This window comes from Orycteropus afer, unplaced genomic scaffold, assembly GCF_000298275.1.
Source record: "Orycteropus afer afer isolate SDZICR_OR568_19922 unplaced genomic scaffold, OryAfe1.0 scaffold00120, whole genome shotgun sequence".
NCBI classification, from domain to species: domain Eukaryota; kingdom Metazoa; phylum Chordata; class Mammalia; order Tubulidentata; family Orycteropodidae; genus Orycteropus; species Orycteropus afer.
The window spans coordinates 1,101,626-1,124,557 of record NW_006921707.1 but is presented as its reverse complement, the minus strand read 5'-3'; the positions used below and the strand labels follow the sequence as shown (position 1 = coordinate 1,124,557).

The following is a 22,932-nucleotide window of genomic DNA, read 5'->3' as shown; positions in this document are numbered from 1 at the left end:
AAGTGATTTTTCTTTTTACTTTCAGTCATTGAACATATTTTAATTGAGGACCTACTGTGTCCTAGGCACTAGTTTAGCCACTGGGAATACATCAAAAAGCAAAACAGACAAACTTACCTATCCTTGTGAAATTTATGGTTTAGTGCCTAAGGCATTTGACTGCTAACCAGATGTCTGGTGGTTCAAACCCAACAGCCACTCCTTGAATGGAAGGTTGGGCAATCTATTTCTGGTGCCTCAGAAACCCAAGGAGAAGTCACTATGAGTTGGATCTTACTTGGCAGCAGTGAGAATTTCTGAAATTTATATTCTACTAGGGGGAGACATTAAGAAAATAACATAAGAAATGGGTGATTACATGATATGTCAATGGTGAGAAATGGTATGCGAGCAGAGAAGGAGGGTTTTAGAGTTCTGGTGAACAGCCAACACTATCTCCCCCAAAAGAAAATAATGCCATTGAATTGATTCCAACTCATAGGAGGCTAGGGATTGCAATTTAGTGGATGGGAATGTAAGCTTCATTGAGAAGCTGATATTTGCAAAGACCCAAAGGATGTTAGGGAAGTGAGCCATGTGGATCTCTTGTAAAGGATATATTGGACGTAGAATACACCTAGTGCAAAGTCTGAGAGAGAGGTATGTCTGCCATGTTCAGAGAATAGCAAGGACACTGGTTAGATTTGGATAGAGTAAGAGTGAAGAGGATACATGAACTAGGGAAAAAAAAGATCTTTGGCTTAACCTTGGAGAAAAATTGGAGGGTTTTGCACAGAGAAGTAACCTAATTCGATCTAGATTTCTACACATGGCTGTGGTGTTGAAGTTAAACTATGGGTGCAAAGAGTAGATCCAGGTATACACCAGTTAGAAGAATAATGTAATTATCTAGGTGAGATGTGCTGATGGCCTGGACTAAGAAAGTGGTAGTGGAGGTGATAAAAAGTTCCAGTTTATTTTTAATATATCCATGTTCTGGATATATTTTTAAGGTAGTGTTAACAGGGTGTTCTCATTGTTTGGTTGAAGAAATGAGAGAAAAGAAGTCAAGCATGAATGAAAGGTTTTGACCTGAGCAACTAGTAGGTGAAGTGGCTATATACTTAGCAGAGGAAGACTCTGGATAGAGCAGGTTTGGGGATAATTATGGGAGCCCATTTGGAACATTTAAAGTTTGATATGCTTAGTACACATTTACATGGAAATGTCAAATATACAATCATATATAAGAATCTGGATTTCAGGAGAGAGTTTCAGGCTGAAGATATAGATTTGGAAATTGTCAGGGTGCAGTTAAAGCCATGAGACTGAATAATATCAACAAGGGATTGAGTGTACAGAGAAAAAAGGAATAACCTCTAGGCTCTTCTTGGGCACATTTCTGTGTTAGTAGGTCAGAAAGTAGAGGAAATAGCAAGGTAGTTGGATTATGAATGGCCAGTTTAGTCAGAGGAATAGCAAAAGATGATGATAGCCTGAAATGTGGATTAGAGAGCATTTCCAGGAGGGAGTGATCAACATGCCTAATGCTGGTGATAGTTCAAGTTAAATGAGGACTGAGAAGTGACTTTGTTTAGCAACATTGAAGTCACTGGTGACACTGACAAGGGTAGCTTTACTAAAGTAAGTAGGGGTTATAACTCAGTGGAGTGGGTTAAGAGGAAGAGAAGAAAAGAACCTGGAGACAGTATGTAGAGACACCTCTGCTGAGGAGTTTCACTGTCAGGAAGCAGAGAAATAGAATAAAAGTTGTCAAGGGAAATTATTTCAAGAGAGAATTTTTTTTTTTTTTTTTTAAGATGGAAAGATAACAACATCCTTATATGCTGATATAAATGATATAGGAAGAAAAAGAAATATTTGTATTGTAGGAGAAAAAGGATAGGCTTATAGGCTTGCTGGAGTCAACTACTCTCTTAAGTAAGTAAGAGGGGATGGGATTTAGACTTTGACAGAAGAGCTGCTGTTAGCTAGAGAACAGACAGTTCATCCTCAGAAACAGAAGTAAAAGGATAAAGAACAAACACACGTAGGAAGGTAGATACAGAGGCAGCATGTAGAAATTATTTTATGATTGTTTCAATTTTCCTTATATAATTTTAATAGCTACTGAATCTAGGAAAATTGGGACTTGTCAAAAATGAAACGGAAAGCATAAACATCAATGTCCTAGGCATTGGTGAGCTGAAATGGACTGATGTTGGCCATTTTAAATCAGACAGTTATATAGTCTACTAAGCCAAGAATGACAAATTGAAGAGGAATGACATTGAATTCATCATCAAAAAGTGCATTTCGAGATCTATCCTGAAGTACAATGCTGTCAGTGAGGGGATAATATCCATACGCCAAGAAGGAAGACCAGTTAATATGACTATTATTAAAAGTTATGCACCAACCACCAAAGTGAAAGATGAAGAAATTGACGATTTTAAGCAACTTCTGCATTCTGAAATTGACCAAACATACAATTAAGATGTATTGATAATGACTTGTCACTGGAATGCCAAAGTTGGAAACAAAGAAGAAGCAATGGTAGTTGGAAAACATGGCCTTGGGGATAGGAATGAAGCCGGAGATCACATGATAGAATTTTGCAAGACCAACAATTTGTTCACTGCAAATACCTTTTTTCAGCAACATAAGTGGTGATTATACATGTGGACCCCACCAGATGGAATACACAGGAATCAAATTGACAACATTTGTGGAAAGATACAATGGAGAAGCTCACTATCATCAGTCAGAACAAGGCCATGAGCTAACTGTGGAACAGACCATTAATTGCTCATATGCAAGTTCAAGTTGAAGGTTAAGAAAATTAAAACAAGTCCATGAGAGCCAAAAATGACCTTAATTATATCCCATCTGAGTTTAGAGACCAAAGGAGTTGTAAGATGACATCAAGAATATCATACATGAAGAGAGCAAAAAGTCATTACAAATACAAGAAAGGAAGGAAAGACCAAGATGGATGTCAGAAGAGACAGTGAAACTTGCTTTTGGTCAGAGAGTAGCTAAAATGAAAGGAAGAAATGTTGAAATAAAAGAGCTGAACAGAAGATTTCAAAGGGCAGCTTGAGAAGACAATGTAAAGTATTATAATGAAATGCGTAAAGACTAGGAGTTAGAAAATTGAAAGGGAAGAACATGCTTGACATTTCTCAAGCTGAAAAAGCTGAAGAAAAAATTCAAACCTCAAATGGCAATATTGAAAGTTTTTGTGGACAAAATATTGAATGATTCAGGAAGCATCAAAAGAAGATGGAAGGAATACACAGAGTCACTGGACCAAAAAGAATTAGTTGATGTTCAGTCATTTCAGAATGTAGCATAAGATCAAGAACCAATGTTATTAAATGAAGAAGTCCAACTGCACTGAAGGAATTGGTGAAAAACAAGGGTCTGGGAATTGACAGAATGCCCATTGAGATGTTTCAGCAAATGGATGCAGCACTGGAGACATTTACTCATTTATGCCAAGAAATTTGGAAGATGACTACCTGCCCAAACCCACTGGAAGAGGTCAATATCTGTGCCTATTCCTAAGAAAGGTGAGCCAAAAGAATGTGAAAATTATTGAACAGTACCACTAATATCATACACAAATAAAATCTTGCTGAAAATAATTCAAAAATGTTTGTAGCAGTATATTGACAGGGAACTTCCAGAAATCCAAGCTGGATTCAGAAGAGAACATGGAACAAGGGATATCATTGCTCATGTCAGATGGATCTTGTCTGAAAGCAAAGAATACCAGAAAGATGTTACCTGTTATTGACTGTGCAAAGGCAGTTGACTTTGTGGATCTTAATAAATTATGAATAACACTGTGAAGAATGGGAATTACAGTGCACTTAAATGTGCTCATGAGGAATGTATACATAGACCAAGAGGCTGTCATTCACACAGAACAAGGAAATATTGCATGGTTTAAAATCAGAAAGGGTGTGTGCCAGTGTTGTAGCCTTTCACCATACTTATTCAATCTGTACGCTGAGCACATAATCCAAAAAACTGGACTATATGAAGAAGAATGCAGCATCAGGGTTATAGGCAGTCTCATCAACAGCTTGCAATATGCAGATGACACCACCTTGCTTGCTGAAAGTGAAAAATACTTGAAACACTTACTGTTGAAGATCAAAGACTAGTCTTCAGCATGGATTACACCTCAACATAAAGAAAACAAAAATCCTCACAACTAGACCAATAAGCAACATCATAGTAAATGGAGAAAAGATTAAAGTTGTCAGAGATTTCATTTTGCTTGGATCCACAATCAACACCCATGGAAGCAACAGTCAAGAAACCAGATGTCATATTGCACTGGGCAAATGTACTGCAAAAAGGTCTCTTTAAATAGTTGAAGAGCAAAGATGTCACTCTGAAGACTAAGGTGTGCCTAATCCAAGAAATAGTATTATCTTCACTCTCCCCATATTCATGTGAAAGCTGTACAATGAACAAGGAAAACTGAAGAAGACTTGATGCTTTTCAATTGTGGTGTTGGCAAAGAATACTGAAAATACCATAGACTTCCAGAAGAACAAACAAAATCTGTCCTGGAAGAAGTGAAGCCAGAATGCTCTTTAGAAGTGAGGATGGCCAGACTTTATCTCACCTTCTTTGGTCGTGTAGTTGGAAGGGACCAGTCCCTGATGAAAAGATATCATGCTTGGTCAAGTGGAAGGTCAGAGAAAAAGGGTCGACACAGTGCCTTCAATGATGGGTTCAAGCATGGCAGGGATTGTGAGGATGGTGCGGGACTGGGCAGGAGTTTTGTTCTGTTATACATGGGGCCTCTATGAGTCAGAAGCAGCTCAACAAGGAACAGCTTAATAGCTAATATTAATTAATTGATTGTTGTTGTTGCTGTTGACTCTGACTCTCGGTGATCCTAAGTATAACAGAAGGAACACTGCCTAGTCTTTACTATCATCACGACCACTGATATATTGAGTTTGTTGTGGCTCCTGTGTCAATCCATTTCATTGAGAGTTTCCCTCATTTTGCTTGCTTAATGTGTGCTAAAATATTGCCTTTTCTAAAACACTTAATTCTCATATCACTCATAAGAGGTAACCCCATACAATTAATAGATAAAATGTGGATGGCACAAATGTTTAATCACTCGACAACTAAACAAAATGTTGGTGGTTCAAACCCACCCAGAGGCATCTCAGAGACAAGCCTGATGATATGCTTCTGAAAGGTCACAGTTTTGCAAACCCTATGGGGCAGTTCTACTCTGCTCACACGTCATCTCCGTAAGGAAGAATTAACTCGCAAGCTACTAACAACAATGGATAAAGAAAGAGAGAGTTGAAATAACCTGCACACCATCACGCACAGTCTAGTAACAGAGCCACATTCTGACTCTAGTGTTCTGGGTTGAGAACCTACTCTCTTTACTACAATGCTACACAGCTTCTGTTCTCTCTAGGAAAAACATCTCTATTCTTACTCTGTGCAGATAATTTTTCACTATCATGTCTTTAGCAAAATTTTAATTTTTATAAGATATTATGACTCCATGAAAATACATCCCATATATATTTCTTAAAGATTTACTGTAGAGTGGCACCTTACATGGAACTTAAGAATTGCATGTAGTCATAATTAATCTTGCAAATTTTCTTAACTTGCTCATGAATATGGTGACTCTCACACCCACAAAGAAACTGTGAAAGGAAGAGGAATAGATTGGCCTGGGAAATGTACAGTTTACATTATGTTCTGTTTGTTTACTTCCCTGCTTAATCAGCACTTATAAGTTAAATTTATAGACATAGGGTCTCTTGTATTTGTGGAAATCAAAGCCCTAGTGGATCATATCCCACTGGCCTTGGATATTAGTAGAAACCTACTCATCTCATTCACTTTAGGGCAGAAAGGTATCACCTCTTCCCTTTTCTGGTTACCTATATCTAGTCAGACTTTAATCAACTCAGTAAACTCTTTACTTTATGACCTCTTCTCAACCTTAGATGTGGGACAAAATTTAAATGACGTGAGTTCTCTGATGCAGACCTATCAGTGAAGTCAGGTGACTCAGTGGCCTACTACCTATGCAGCTACTTCTTGAATATCCAGCTTATTAAAACACAGTCCTGAGCTTACAATTTTTTGAAGACTGAAAGGCAAAATAAGCCTCATGAATGAGTGTGTGATTCTTCCCAGGTCAATATAACTCAAATCCAAAACTTCTGTGCTACAACAAATACAAGGCCTGTTTGACTAATGGATTTAGTTCCTGGAAACTGTCTTAGCAGAATTTATTTAAGGCTTTCAGCTCTGTGCAACAAAATGAGAAGTTTAACCAGGATACTATTTGATGCATTTCCTTTGCTATTTTTCTAAGAGCAAGACTGGAAAGTTTTATGATACTGTGTTCTCAAGCTGGCAGGGTTTAAACAAACAAGGTTCCCTTGACATGAGAAAAGGTTGCCTTTGTTCTTCTCATAGCAGTCTGTCTTGAGTTGGGCAGTGCACTCATTTCTAATACATCTGGAAGGTGCTAAAATTCATCATTTACCTTGGATCATAGGCTAGCTGACGCCAAGGTGATTAGAGTTTAAGATACATGTTTGTTCTTTGTTTGGCTCTCCTTGTGACATTTAAGGCCACTTTGAGGTAGAGGGAATGGAAAATGCAGCATTCATATGCTATTTGCCTTCCAGAGTTACGAAAACCTTTCCTCCCTTTGCCCTACCAGATACCCTTCCAGATTGGGTGTTGCGTCTTAGCCTTTGGCTCTCTGCTCATACATACTCTGCGCTATCCTCTTTCTCTCCCCATCTCTACCTCCTCCCATCCCCTATACCTATTTTGGTGACTGCTCACATCTAGTTTTCCATTGGTTTTATTTCATGGCTTCTGGCTTGTCTTAATTTGTGTTGTCCAGAGGATCAAAACTAGTGCAAGAGAGATAGATATATAAACTTCAAGGAAATGGCTTACACAATTATGAAGCAAGTCCCAAATCTGTAGGTCAGGTAGCAAGCTGGAGACCTTTTCTGGCTCAGGGAATTGTGAGGGTCGGCAAAACCGAAATCTCAAGGTCAGGCAACAGGTTGGAGACTTTTGCAGGCTTACATCCCAAGATCCACATAGGTCAGCCAACATGAAAAGTGCAGTGGCGAAAGAGAGAGAGAGAGAGACAGACAGAGAAGGAGAGACTGAGAGAGAGCTCTGCCAGAACATATTTTTATATTCTGGAGGGAAAACACACCTTCAAAGAAATTTCCCTTTCAATTGATTGGTGGATCATATCACATTCCATCATGGAAGGTGATTACAATACATTATGGAACAGAAACCAGTCCAGTGCCTGCCAAACCACTAAGAATCATACCTAGCCAGGTGATATATAAAATTAACCACCATGTGGCTGAACATTCACTTCTACTTAATTCTTACTTTTTTTCAAGTCAGTAAGTAAGTTTAGTCCTTTTTCTTCTTCCTTTCCAAGTGCCTCTTATTACTCCCTCCAGTTTGTGGCATGTTTGTATGGAACTTAGCATTATCACCAAGCATCTCTCCTGGACTCTATTCCTCCAAAATCTCACATTATTGGTGCCTACTACCTGCAAGTTGTACTTCCCCACACTCCCTCTATGGAAGATTTTTTTCAGGTGTTCAGCAAATGACATAGCAATGAACAAATGTGATCTACTGGCCAGAAATGAGCTCTCTTGCCTCTAAACCCTTGATCCTTCTAAACTTGTTTTTTTTTTTTTTTTTTTTCATTGTCCTGTTGTGGTACTTTTCTACCCACTTGCATTATAGATATGATTTAATACCTCTTAGTTACTTTTCTATATTTTAAGCTCCTTGAGGATAAAAGACATTGAGTTCTAGACTTTATACACAAAAACATTTTTTGAAGAAAATTAAAACATTTGCTGTTTCTTTGTGAGAGTGATTTGAAATGTTCACTGAGGCAAAAAGGCCATTTATCATGGTATGGGTACTTAAGGGCCAACTAGGCTAGTCAACTGGTATGAGAGGTTTCATAGAACAGCCCATATAACTGGCTCTATTTGTGCAATGAATGAGTATATTTTTCACCATGGCAGCAAAAAGAGGGCAAAAATACATGACATAAGGAAGTGCTTTTAAAAAAGTTTAGCACATTTGTTAAAGAAGGATACAGGTTGATTTTTCAGTTCCTGGACCAGAGACAAGAGGTGGACAAGGATAGGGAAGTGGTAAGGGAGGCTTGAAAGAGGACATTCTGAGTGGCCAAAGAGAACATTCTTGGCTGATTACTCATCTTCTGTCTGAAATTCACCTAGTTTGTATGCCCCGTATCCTTACATATACCAGGGTGTTTTGAGACCTCTTATGATCAGGTGTCTAGGTTCTAGGACCATATTGGCCAAAGGTATTTAACTCATACAAAGAAACTTAGCTATAAAGTATTTGGAGAGGAAGCCTTATCAGCAATTGCCTTCTCAAAGTTATGATGTTCACATTGTAAAATTGTACCTGAAGACAGGGTCTTCACACAGAGGAGCCCGCAAGTAGCCATATCTGAGTTGAGGTAGGACATAGACCCCTCAAAGACAACACTGACCATGAGCAGGGATATCAATATTCCCCACTACTTCTACCCCACCCACAACCATGCAGCCATTTAGTCCTGTATTACCTGAAATTTGAGCCTAATATAACACCCCTGTTTGCTGTTGCTTCAGTCTGTGTTCTCCTTACAACCTTGGGAATTTTATCATCTGCCTTAAATGCCATTCCAGTTGTTGACTTTACATTTTATCATCCTGACTTAAATGAATCCTAAGAACTGTCCTTGTTTCTTCTCATATCTCTTTGCATAAAGTTTAACAGACATGCAACCTTTTAGCTTTTAGTTTTTCCATGCTGAAAGGTTGTGATAACAAAAGTAACAATGGCTACAAGCTGTTATGAAGTTAATTATTTTAAATGAGCAAAGAAGCCTAAGCAACTGAGAAGAAAATGGCTCAGAAATTGGAAAGAAAGCATTATGTTCTGCTACAGTTGGTTGGTATTTGGCTCTTTTATTTTCCTCCTGAGGAACATAAGAGCCATTGAGCTCAGAGGATGTGAACATCCTGTACAGGAAATAGATGGTGTGTGGAGGAGGTGAGGGGGACAGCCAGCAGTCATTCTTTGAATCCTTCAGTGAGCTTCACTTGAATACATTATGGAAGCAAGTAAAGGACTGGGAAACAGGCTTAGCTTGGATGGCTTCCAACATACTTCACAAAGCTCAGGAAAAGCTCAGCTAAGCCATATGCATTTTATGTGTTCCTGAGGAAATACTCTGCTTGTTTGTCTCAGGGTTAAGGAGTTTCAGAAAGTTTTTGTATAGACACTAAGCCATTTTCTTCATATTTCCCTCTATCACTGAAAGGAACCCAGGGGATAGAATCAATGGTGTGGGCACTTAGTGCCTGCCAGGCCAGTTAACTCATGTGAGAGGTGTTGGTGCAGTGACTGTATTGCAGAGACCTTCTAGCTCTTCAGCTTCACTGAGTATGTATTATAGTTTGAAAAACAAAGTAAACTTGGAAGAGCAGATGTTCATTTCAGGATTTCTTCCCTGAATTAGATAACAAAGAAGGAACATCATCTTCATCTTCGCTGTGAAATGGCTTTATCTTAATGATTAAATAAACACCAAGTGAACAGTGAAGTCTAGAGAGACACAGGGGTAAGGTGGAAGTGGCAAAGGTGTCAAGATGTCAAGAGCTGGAGCATTTTTTCTTTCCTGAAAACATTTTTTAAAGAAAAAACTAAAACATTTACTTTTCCTTTGTGAGAGTGGTTTAGAACGTTCACTGGAGCAAGAAGGCCATTTATGAACTGCCTTTCTATGGCTTGTCACACCTCATTGTGTTGATTTCAAAACCTGAGTGTTATACGGAATGAATAGTAACATGGAAGAAAACCTCATTCATTGCAATTTGCATTTGCTGGTACAATTTTCTTTTATCTGCTGAACTTAATTGCTTCTTTTCTGGAAAAAAAAAAATCTCTTTTTAGCTGTCTCATTTATACTTCTCCACAGGAAGTTTACTATTATCTTTACGACATACTATCTTGTTCACACAATCTGTAATTTTTCTTATTTATAATTAATGTTTCCCCAATACTGTCATTTTCCTTAAATTTTAACAATAAAAGGTACATATAATTATAGTAAATGAAGACACTGGAATAATGTTAGCATCAGACAAGTATCTAACAGTGCTCCCAGTTTTAAAATATCAGTTGAAACACAGCCCACATCTGCTCCCCTTTATTCTAGCTCTCCACTTCTGTTCCAATCGGACTGGAAATCAGGCCTTTTCTTTTTGGTTATGTGCTTGAAATTCATGATTAAGAATCCAGTGGTTAGATAAATATGAAGGAAATGTTTAGAGTGATTAAAGGCATTACCATCCTTGCTAATGAAGATATCTGTGATGCTCCTTCCTTTAAAGACCATCAAGACCAACAGGCACATTCGTTTGAACTATCACTTAAGATTAAAAGGGAGAGAAGTATACATCTAAGTTGATTTTCTACTTTCTAACTAGAACAAAGTATGTAACATTCATGACTAAATTATTGACCACTCGACACAGGATAATATGATGCAAGATGCTTAAGCAATAAAAATATATCGTTTGGGAACTATGCAAATGTCCAAGAAAGTAAATCAGTTACTTTAATGAAATGACTACTAGCAAAGTAATTCTACTTCAGCCTGATAAAGCAGCGCCACCTACTGTACACATGCTTTATTTTGTGTTTTGGAATTCTTTAGTAATAGAGAATGATCTCTGTAGGGCTCAGCAGAAAATCTAATCAATTTGTAGTCTGTTATATTTTAAAATCTACATCTCAATCAATTTATTGAAATATTTGTTTTCCTAGTGTGTGTGTTCTCAATATTCACTCAAACTGAGAATAATAATTTAAAAGAGAGAGAGAATGGGAGATAAAGAAGAGAAAATGTAAATTTAAATATATATATATACATACGACTATAAAGTATTCCTTTTTACTGTCTATTAATGTGTCTTTAATTCTGAATGTGTCTTATATACCAGTATTTGTGCTTTCCCTTATACTAATTATATAGAATCAATAGTTAACCAGTATTTGTATATATTGAACTATTGTCCATATTTCATCCTTGATGGCTATACGTGAGTCATTTATTAGCTGGTTAAAGATTTAACAGCTCTTCATTTAATATCCTTGCTCTAGTGTTTCTTGCTCTCATTGTAACTCTTAATTCTACAATTTTTTTTTAATTACTCCTAATGTTCCTCATGTTTTATACAATATGGCATCACATAGTCATTAATGTGGGGGGGCAGTTAATAAGAACATGTATTTTTATTAAGCTAGGGTTATTAATTATCCTTTACACTATTTTTGTTGATTTCATCTAGTCTATTATACTACAACATGAAATAAGTAAGTGATAAGTAGATATAGTGCAATGGTGATGACAGAAGTTTTTATTGTTCCCTGTAACTCTTTCAAGGTCATAACTAGTTATTGACCACTCACATTACTCACTCTGATAGTTACATCTTTGTGCTTACAATATCATATAATTCCAGATCCTGCCTCATCAGTAATTTTGCAGGTTGTGATTGTTTTCTATTGAACTGGATTTGTCATCTCACTGTTAATTTTTTTACATATTAATGTAAAGTTACACAGTCTACAATTTATAATACTTGGCATTTTTCAGGGCTTTTATTTTCAAATAAACTGAAATAGAATATAATTTGTTTCTGAATGGTATGGCAGAGTCATAATTATATAACTGAAGCATGTTAAAATATCTAGACATATAATAGATACAGATAAATAGTACAGATGGTTTGAATTTTGTATCCTGATTTGAAGGAACGCTATTTGAAATCCAAATACTCTCAGAAACTTGATTTTTTCATTTTTGCCTATATCTGAAAGGACTTACATTTATTATAACTTTGTTCATTTAACTGAAATGTATTGAGGGTCTACTGTACCATGCTAGCTTCTGGAGATTCGTGTTTAAAAATTAGACTCCTGACCCACTTTGAACTTCCTTTCTAGCAGAGGAAATAGCAATGGGTAACCTATAACAGTAAGGGCAAGGTTCGTAAAAAATGATGTGAACTCAGACCATTCTTCAGGAGTGAGAAGGAAGTATAGAGAAAATCATAGAAAACATCCTGGCAAAGAGAAAATCTGAATTAAGTCTGCAAAGATACATTGTCAGGAAAATTGATAGAGAAGGAGGTATTGGGTTTGCAAAGGCACTGAAATCAGAGAGTAGTACAGGTTTGGGGAAATGCATGATTTTCAATTCAGCAGGGTCTCAAGAATGCAAGTGACAAAGTTTTGAGAGATGAGACTTGGACAAGTAGGCAGAAGTCAGATAATGGAGGACCTTTCAAGAGCTGGTACTTCACTCTGAATGCTTCAGTGTTTTAAAATTATTCTAAGTAAAAAAGTTGGAAAGGGATTAATGTGATGGAATCAGAAAACTCACTCTAGCAACACTCGTGAGAAGGGATTTTAGAAGAGAATGACTGGAGGTGAGGAGCCCTAATGGTGCATTGTTTAAGCCCTGGCTGCTCACTGAAAGGTCAATGATTCAAACCTACCAGCAACCCTGGTTAGAGAAATATAGGGAAGTCTGCTTCCATAAAGATTATAGCCTTGGAAACACGATGGGACAGTTCTAATCTATCCTTTAGGGTCTCCATGACTTGGAATCTGCTAGATGGCAACAGGATGGCTGAAGAGAGAGAGATCAGTTAGGTAGGGGGCTAGATATGACTGAAGTGATAGCAATAACGGATAGTGGGAAAGGGCAAAGGGAAGATGATATTACAAGAGTAAGAGCTGATTTGTTGTTGTTGTTATGTGCTGTGGAGTTGGACCCGACTCATAGCGACCCCTCCTTGGGTTTCCAAGGCAGTATCACTACGGAAGTAGATTGCCCAACCTTCCTTCCAAGGAGTGGCTGGTGGGTTTGAACTGCAAGCCTTCTGGTTAGCAGTCAAATGCCTTAGGTACTATACTACCAGAGCTCCTGGAGCTAATATAATGACCAAATGAATATGAAGACTATGATAAGAGCCATTTAGGAAAATTCTAGGTTCCAGCATAGTCGAGTTTGGTGGCACCATCCACTAAAATACAGTGGCAAAAATCAGGGATGAACAGTTTTACTGTAATGTGCAGCATATCTTCAAGGGAAGAGATCCAATGGGTGAGTGGCTATAAATACCTGGAGTTCAGGGAAGAGATTTGGATTGGAATTCTTTAAAGCAAATCTTTATGAATCCTTCATAATATGCATTGTAACAAATTGATTCTACTCTCCAAGACCTTCCTTCATCTATCCCATTGTTCTTAATCCCCCCACCCAGAGAACTGGTATGAACAGTTATATCCCCTCATCCTTACCCTGAAGGACTGCATGGGAGAAGTGGTGAACCGAGCTAAGCAGTCGCTGACATTTGTGCTCCTTCAGGAACTTGCCTACAGCTTGCCTCAGTGTTTGATGCTGACCCTAAGAAGAGACATTGTCTTCAGTCAAGCAGTAGGTGCCTGTTGTTGTTTTTGTTGTTGCTAGTACAGTACTGAATTGTTAACATGCTATCCTTGAGGAGGATAGAGTTCTTTTTTTGGAAGTTTTAGTTTGAAAGTACTTCTCGTCTTAGATTTTTGGTGCTTTATTTTTCTTATTCATGATTAATACAAATTGAATGCCACATGGAATCATTTTAGGAGTCTTTATTTCTGAAAAGAGGGCCACATGTCTGAAATGTAGTCTTTTTTAATATAGCATAGGGTCTCTGGAGGAAAGGGTAGCCTAGCCGGCCACTGTATTATTCCTATAGAGTGTAAGGAAAATGACTGATGCTTTACCCTGTAGGTGGCTAACCAGAACTAGCAAAAGGGATTGATTGCGGCTCTCCATATAGTTCCCCCATGTATTCCAGGACAGGGTCTCACAATGATATCTTCCTCTTTTGTTAATAAAATAAGTTTACAGGACAGTAAGGTTTAAATTGGAGGTTTGGCCAGATTACCTGCATTGCCTACTTTAAACCCAACTCAAGATGCCAAAGCTGGTCTCCATTACAGTGACCATGTAGGTTCCCTGCCTTCTCCCCACTCATCTCCACTGCCATAATTAAGTTTTATAGACACAAGACATGGAGGGAAAGATAAAGAGAGCCTCTCTTTTTAAATATTTACAGGCAGTGGGAATATTTTAACCAAAAGATCCTTGGCCCTATCTTTCTTGGATGGTCTGATGGTGAATGGAGCTAACTATGTTTTAAGCATTTAGCTCTGGTCTTTCGTGTGTTTTTTCGTTGTGTCCTTTCAATGACTCTGTGAGATGGGTACTATTGTCATTATTCTACACATATTTTTAAAAAAATAAGATTTGAAGTGTTGAATAACATTTTATAGTCTCACTGTTAGAAATGATGAAACGATTTGAAGACATTTCAACCTTACTCCAAAGTCCAGGCTTTTTTCCTGTTCACATTGCTTCTTTCCTTAAATCTTTTCACATTAGCCCTTGTTAGATCAGAGACTGTCAACTTCTTTAAATATGTATATATAAACAGTTGTAGTTTTGTACACATACTTGAATTTTTTAAAATTCAATCTATGATGGCCCAAAAGTCTTAATACATGTTAAAATTACACTAATGAGTTTGCTGACTTCTGTTAATTTCTTCAATATTTTTTAGCTTGCTGGATTGGTCTGTGGCTTTATCATCAAATTACATACAAGTTTTCAGGACCCTGGCTTCTTAGAGCAGCTTCACACAGTCGGATTGATAGTACAATATGAAGGACTGCTAAGTACATACAGTAAGTATTGCTTTAGTACATGTTACAATCATATTCATATTCATAGGGATATTTGATCTATAGCTTTTCCAGTTAAATATCAAGATGAGAAGTAAATCTTTATTGGATCAAGCATTACAGAAAGAACATAACCTTTTAGTTTTTTTAATTCATTCACCTTATAGCTGTATTTTTACCCTCATTATGTTTGAAAATGGAATTATAGATTTTTCCATAGTGAAATCCTAAGCCATCTGGATTTTTTTTTTTTAATGTAAAACGCTCTTTGCCAACATAGATCTGATTATTTCATTTTTAAAGTCCCAATCCTCTAATGTCTAAAATTGCAAAAATTGCACTGTTCAATGCACTAGCCACATGTGGCTGTTGAACACTTATAATGTGTGTACCCTCAATGAAGATGTACTATATATACATACCAGATTTCAAAGACTAGGAAAAAAATAATAGAAATATCTAATTAATTTTTATATTGATTTACATGTTGAAACCATATTTTGGCTATATTGAGTTAAGCAAAATACGATATTAATTTCACCTTTTTTATATTAATCTTTTAAATATGACTACTCCAAAAACCAAAACCAAACTCACTGCCAGAGAGTCAGATCTGACTCATAGCGATCCCTCCTTGGGTTTCCGAGACAATATCACTACAGAAGTAGATTGCCCAAACTTCTTTCTGAGAAGTGGCCAGTGGGTTAGAACCACCAGCCTTCTGGTTAGCAGTCAAGTGCCTTAGGCACTATTTAAAATCACATATGTGCTAGCATTATATTTCTGTTTAAGAGCACTGGTCTTAGTTTTCCCCTTCTCAGACTTTATGTGTCAGTGTAGATAAAACAATATATATAACCAATATGAGCCCAAGTCAATGATTTTTGATTCAATCATTGCTATTGTTTTCTAGACATAAAATAGAAGTCCTGCCCATGGAAAAAGATCTCATGGTATTTTGTTTTATAATGTGGTGGAGTTTTTATTTCCAGCCTCCCAACAAATGTGAAAGGCTTTCCTTCCCTCAAAGGATATATTGCTGACTGGAGTTCATTGAAACGGTTCTTGTTTCACTGATGAAAGCCATCAACTTACAAGGAAAAGCTTTTAGAATGGATTCCCTTCATTCAGAAACTCATTCACTAAAATGCTAGACTCACTTCTAGCGTTGAGGCATAGTAGCTAGTGACATTTTCTTCAAATTGCATGTTTGTAACTAGGCCCCTTTTCCCTTGTTTAGGTGATGAAATTGGAATGCTAGAGGACATGGCTGTTGGCATTTCAGATTTGAAGAAAGTAGCATTTAAAATAATTGAAGCCAAATCTAATGATGTCTTACCAGTTATAACAGGAAGACGGTAAGTGCAGCCCATTTCCTAAAGACCAAGCTTTGCTAGTCACGCTGTATTCATTCCTAACAAAGGAACCAAGAAAAATTCAGCTTTTGTTTGGGAATTTTTCATGTATTCTCTTTTACTTTATGGTGAGAAATAAATGTAGCCCTCATTACAAGGAAGATCTTAAAAAAAAAAAAAAAAAAAAAAAACTCTTGGAAGTCTCGTAACTGTTTGCAAATTGTGCTGTAGTGAGGTGAGTATGGTACATCTCCCCCTGAAATACAAGAAATTCAGAAAGAGAGCATGCATGGGAAGAACATTTTACTCTTTATTACTATCCAGTTTAAAACCCTGTATGTTTTTACTTTTAGGGGAATCGTTTGGTTAATAGCATCATAATTCTTGGGATGACAGTACATTAAATTCAGTTAAAAGCAGCAACATTTTAGAAAAGATGTATTCCTATGTCAGGAGCATATACCACCATTTTTCTTCTTTATTTTTGATGATCAACTCCCATATTGTGAGATTTCCAAGAAGGGTTTTAAATAAATAGCTTTGAAAGTCATTATTTGATGGGAAAAATATCAGAAATAATTAAGAAAAATGATGGTATGTATGATAAACCTCCAATAGAAAAATTATATCTATAGCAAATCATTTCAATCAGAAAGTCTCCAAATTTTAGCCATTCCAATGTTAGGACTTTTAAATGTTGTGTAAAGATACTCAAAACTTGGAATGTTTTCATTAAAAATGAAAGAGAGAGAGAAAGAGAGAGAGATGGATGAATGAAAGGGAGAGTTATTATATAGGAGCCCTTACCAACATCATGGTTGATAAAGTAGGAGGTAAGCAAAAATAAGAAAATTCTCAATGAGATGGATTGACACAAAAGTCAAAGTAATGGGCTCAAACACAACAATTGTGAAGATAGCATAGGACTAGCAAACATTTCATTATGTTATATATAAGGTCACTGTGAGTCAGAGCCACCAGAACAAACATAACAACAACAACAACAATCTTAAATAGACATAATAACTAAAGATGCATATTGTAGTTCCTAGAGCAAGCACTAAGAAAATAATTTTAAAAATAGTAAGCAATAATTATCAAGAAAAGAATTACGATGCTACACAAGTTAGTACCTATTTAACACACAAGAAGGCAATGAAGTAGGATTGGATGGGAAAAAAAAAAATTAAGGCAGATACATAGAAAATAAATATCAAAACGAGAGACAAAAATCCAGCTATGTTAGCAAGTACCTTAAATCATTTGGTGAAATATCCAAGACAAATAAGAGGTTTATTAGACTGGAAAAAAAAATAAATAAAACTTTATGCTGCATACAAGAAACACATGTTATACTCATAGACACAAATAAGCTGAAACTTGAAGAAGAGGGAAAAAAAAAAGATGTACCATGGAAACAGAAAAGACAAAAGTTCTAGTATCAGACAAAATAGGCTTTAACATAAAAATTACTAGCAGAGACAAAGCAGTACATCTTTTGATGGCAAAAGAAGGATATCCAAATTATAAACCACATTTATGTATCCAGCAGCAAAGCCTCCAAACACATGAAGCAAAAAAATGACAGAGATGAAAGGACAAAGAGATACTTCAAAAATCGTTAAAGACTTTAATACTCTTAATAATTTTTTAAAAAATATCTAGATAGAATATCTGCAAATATAAAGAAGAAGTGAGCAACACAGTCAACCAAACTGATCTAACAGACATCTATAAAAAACACTCCTGGAAACAAAAGCCAAACATGTACTCTTTATGCTGGATATTCTCCAGCATAAACCATATAATGGGTCATAAAATGAGTCTGAAAACACTGAAATCCTCCAAAGTATGTTATCTGACCACAATGAAATTAGAAATCCACAAAAGATGTTTTTTTTTTATTAATCCCCAAATATATGAAAAATAAAGAATACTTTTAAATAATCATTTTGAAATGGTTCAAAAAAAGAAATTACAAGGGAAATGAGAAATGTTTTAAATTAAATGAAAAAAAATAAATAAAAATGTGTGGAATACAACTAAAACTGTACTTAAAGGAAAATTTACAGCTTCAAATCCCATTATTAGAAAGAAAGACCTCATATCAATGAGGTACCACCGTTTCAGCAAACAGGATTATACTCTAGACCAAGGGTAGATTCAGCTGAGGCTAATCTCACACAGATACCAGTGATACAAAATACCCGTAATCCTTACAGAAACAACAGAAGGCAGACATAGAGCAATCCCTCATAGACAGCCAGACACTGTGGGAGAGAGATCCAATGAATCTACTGACTCAGGACCATAGTTTTGGGAGACACCAGACTCAATTGGCACAACAAAATACATAAAAATCTTGTTCCACAATTTACATTGGTGAGTAGCAACTGAGGTCTCAAAAGCTTTTGAGCAACCATCTAAGATGCAGCTAAAGATCTCCTATCTTAAGAAGCAAAAAAGAGTGCAAAAAACCAAGAGAATTTGGGAGCAATTAGTCCTAGGACATGATGGACCTTGAGACCAGAAGAACTAGATGGTGCCTGGCTACCAATGCCAACCACTTGGAAGGGATCAAAACTGGAAATCCTGAATAGAGTGGGAGTAAAAATGAACAAAATCCAAAAACATAATAATGAGCAGAATTACTGGTTGGAAGGAGTCACATGGGACCCCCAACACCGTGGCCCTGGGATACACTTCGGGCCTTGAATAAAGCTCACTCCCAAGGTCTGGCTCTCAACCTAATAGTTATTAGCACTTACATACAGATCACTCAACCCAGGGTGACGCTCCTACATACTCTATGGAGATAGATCCCTTGGAGCAATTGACCACGGAGCACTAGAGGGGCAACATTCACACAGAGGAAATGCAAGACACATAGGAGTGCATAACTATGAAGGGCATGGTTGGTGGGGTTACTGAGAAGGGAGGGAGGAGAGTGGGTTGGGGTTGGGGATGGTAATTGGGAAATGAAACTAAATATAACCAAAATGTTGAATGTAAAACAAATTCTGCTCTGTAATTTGCACCTAAAGCACAAATAAACAAACAAACAAATAAATAAAATAATGTGAGGTACCACCTTAAGAAACTAGAATAAGGCAGAGAAGACTAAAACCAAACCAAGGAAACAGATGGAAATAATAAATATTGGAGCATATATTAATGAAATAAAAACTGAAAAATCAACAAAACCAAAAGTTGATTCTTTGAAAAGATAAAAAAAAGAAAATGACAAATATTGAGCTAGACTGTTACACCTTAAATAACTAAACTATCACGTTTCCACAGGGACATCACAAATGGGGAGGTTCATCAATAATAATAACGATCAAGTCATGCTCCTCCCCCTCAAAAAATGTTTTAACTGATTTGGTTTATTAGTTTTCACTATATTAAAAAAAAATCCATTATTAAATTACTTTTCCTATTCTTGGAACTGGTTGGGTTTTGAAAACAATTAAATCAGAAAAACAAATATCCCCATGGCCCTGGGTTTACACAATGGAACTTCACATTCTTACATTCCTAAAGTAGCTAAGAGTTGTATCAAGAAATCAAACATGTAAACAAACCTTTCCAACTCTTTGGGCCAAGTAATTTAATAGTGCAGTGAATGAAGTGATTATTGAATATATTAATAGAATTAATAATTGAAAGAAAGCATAAAGCAGCCAAACACCTAAATCAGCACTATATCCTAAATGTTTCTATTGTTTCTTTCCCATGAGTCTAAAATAACATCAACAAATGAATAAGTGGTATATTTTTTTTTCCTTTTATACCACTTTCTTCAGAGAACATTATGTGGTAGAGGTCAAACTTCCGGCTACAGTATTTGAGTCGCTGCCTCTTCAGATTAAAGAAGGACAATTGCTTCATGTATACCCAGTACTTTTTAATGTTGGAATCAATGAACAGCAAACTCTTGCTGAGAGGTAAGCTTCCTGGAGAAGATTATTAGTTACATTTTTTCTTTTTACTTATTATAATATGCTGAGTGATTCCACATGTCCCTGCCTAAGGAACTTAGATAAAATCATAGGGAACATTTTTCTTTTCATTAGTATCAATTTATTTGATTTAATGAAGTGAAATATTAGTATTTAAGGAATCCTGGAACAAATAAAATTTAAATGTGGTAAAATATTGAGGAAACTGTTGATGATGACATCAAAATATTGACATGAATTAACTCTTTGTGCTTCCAAATCTCTAAGTGCATATCAAATTTTAGGACTTTTGATGTGCATATATATGTCAACATTGGAAAGTTAGTTAATTGTGTCAAATATTTCTGGATTTAAAAGAGTCTATTTTTTCACCTTTGGTTTTATTTATCAAACATTAGTGGGTGATGTTAACATGTTTTCATAGTGATTTCTTCATCAAACAAAAAATGACTCTATGTTATCTCATTAAAAAATAAACCAAACCGACAGCCATCAGGTGGATTCCAACTCATAGGAACCCTTAGGACAGAAGAAAACTGCCCCACAGAGCTTCTAAGGTTGTAAATATTTTTGGAAGCACACTGCCTCATCTTTCTTCTGGAGAGTGGCTAGTGGATTTGAATCCCCGATCTTTTGGTTAACAGCCAAATGCTTTACCCACTGCACCATCAGAATGTCATTTCGTGAGTCACTGTCAAAAAGGCCTTTATGAGCAAAGACCCATAAAGACTTATTTTTGTATTTCTCATGATTCACATGTAGATACTATAGAAAATAGTTACAGTTCATAGACATAGCTTGTGTTTGTTTTTTCAAATTAGAGAAAGAAGTTATGATCTTGGTGTAAGGCTTAGCTGGAGAGGTTTTCCACAGGCAAAATATTCAGTTTCGATTGTCTTTGGTATTCAAAATTCTTTCTTTCCTATAATTCACTCTCCAAATATTTGCTTCACTTACCAAAAAAACCCAAACCAAACTCACTGCTGTCAAGTGAGTTCCAACTCATGGCAACCCCTCCTTGAGTTTCTGAGGCAGTATCTCTATAGAAGTAGATTACCCAATCTTCTTTCCCAGGAGTGGCTGGTGGGTTTGACCACCAGCCTTTGGTTAGCAGTCAAAAGCCTTAGGCACTATGCCACCAGAGCTCCCTTCACCTACAGTAACAGTTTAAAAGTGCCTAGCATATTCTTTATCCTGCTACTACCTACCCACTGTCATCAAGTTGATTCTGACTCTGGTTGCTCAGTAGTTAAGGTCCTTGACTGATAACCAAAAAACATTGGTGGTTCGAACCCAAATTTCTTCTACTCTGTAGAAGAACAATGAGGTAATCTGCTTCCACAAAGATTTCTTTACCATAGTTTGATAAATATATTTTAGAAGATAATTTGTCAATGTATTTTACTAAACAAAAAATAACATCTACATAATGCTGTTGTTGCCAGCAATTCAATTTCAACTCACAGCAGTCCTATATGACAGAGTAGCATGCTCCCATAGGGTTTCCTAGACCATAATCTTTATGGGAGCAGATCACTAGGTCTTTTCCTCTGCAGAGCAGCTGGTAGATTTGAATTGCCAACCTTTCAGTTAAGAGCTAAGATCTTAACTATTGTGCCACCAGGACTCCTTACTACATTTATTAAAAAAAAAAAAAAAAACTAAAACTTATAGTCCCCTTGAATTTCAGTGATGGCCAACATGTCTGTTTTCATCTGTATTTTCCAATTCTTTCTCCTCTCTGACTAAAAGACAGTTCCTTGACAACATGTTTTTATTAGTTGCCATCAATTCCAGCCCATGGTGAACCCATGGGTGCAAAGTATAACTGCTCCATAGGGTTTTCAAGGCTGTGTTATTTTGAAAGCAGATCCCTAGGCCTGTCTTCTGAGGTGCTTTTTGATGGGTTTGAACCACCAACATTCAGCTAGTAGTTAAGTGTTTAATCATGTGTGTCACCCAAAGACTCCTCCTACACAGCATAGACTTCTCATAATTCTCACTTGCTAATTACAAATTAAGAAGTTCTTGTGGCATAGTGATTAAGGCATTTGGCTGCTAACCAGAAGGTTGATGGTTGAAACCCACCAGCTGCTCCACAGGAAGAAAATGGGGCAATCTGAGTTGGAATCAACTCAATGGCAGTGGGTTTTGTTACAAATCAGATGACAGAACTTTGTATTAAACATTTGATATCATACTGTGTGGAATCTACTAATCTTTTTTCTTGCTGTAGTTCACATAAATTGTATCATCATTTTACTTAGCATATTGTACAAGAGGTTTTATTCTATAGTTAAGTGATTTAAAAAATCCACACCTAAAATAAGAGTATAGTCCAAATGTCTCTATCTATCTCCTTTTCTCTCAATTTATCTATCCATGTCTCAGTATGGTTGAGGTGAATGATAGTACTGAATACAAATTATACAACTTCAAAAAATGAAGTTCATTGTCTCTTCTGTTCACTGTTCATTGTCTCTTTTTGGTATACTAGATTACAGAAGGTTTTTGGTTTGAATTAAAAAGTTAAAGCTTGTGAGTGTGGTCTTGAGAGAAATGTGTGAGTCCTCAACTTACAATTTTTTCAAGGAATGTTTAGCATTGTATTTTCAAAGCTTCTAGATTAGACTAATTTCTATCATTCAGGTAATTGAGACTATTTTAACACTGTGAGTTACTTTATTTGAAAGGTAGCCCTTTCCTTCTTCACATCATATACATATACATACATATATATA

General features: G+C 36.4%; 1 protein-coding gene across 1 annotated transcript in view; it reads left to right on the top strand.

The window, feature by feature from the left end:
* Window positions 1-22,932, top strand: part of INPP4B (inositol polyphosphate-4-phosphatase type II B) — a 601,242-nt gene that overhangs the window by 531,684 nt on the left and 46,626 nt on the right. Inside the window, exons 17-20 of the mRNA XM_042781432.1 lie at window positions 13,413-13,585; window positions 14,754-14,877; window positions 16,115-16,232; window positions 20,036-20,176. Of these exons, the coding sequence (XP_042637366.1) occupies window positions 13,413-13,585; window positions 14,754-14,877; window positions 16,115-16,232; window positions 20,036-20,176 (556 nt within the window). The remainder of the gene's footprint in view (window positions 1-13,412; window positions 13,586-14,753; window positions 14,878-16,114; window positions 16,233-20,035; window positions 20,177-22,932) is intronic.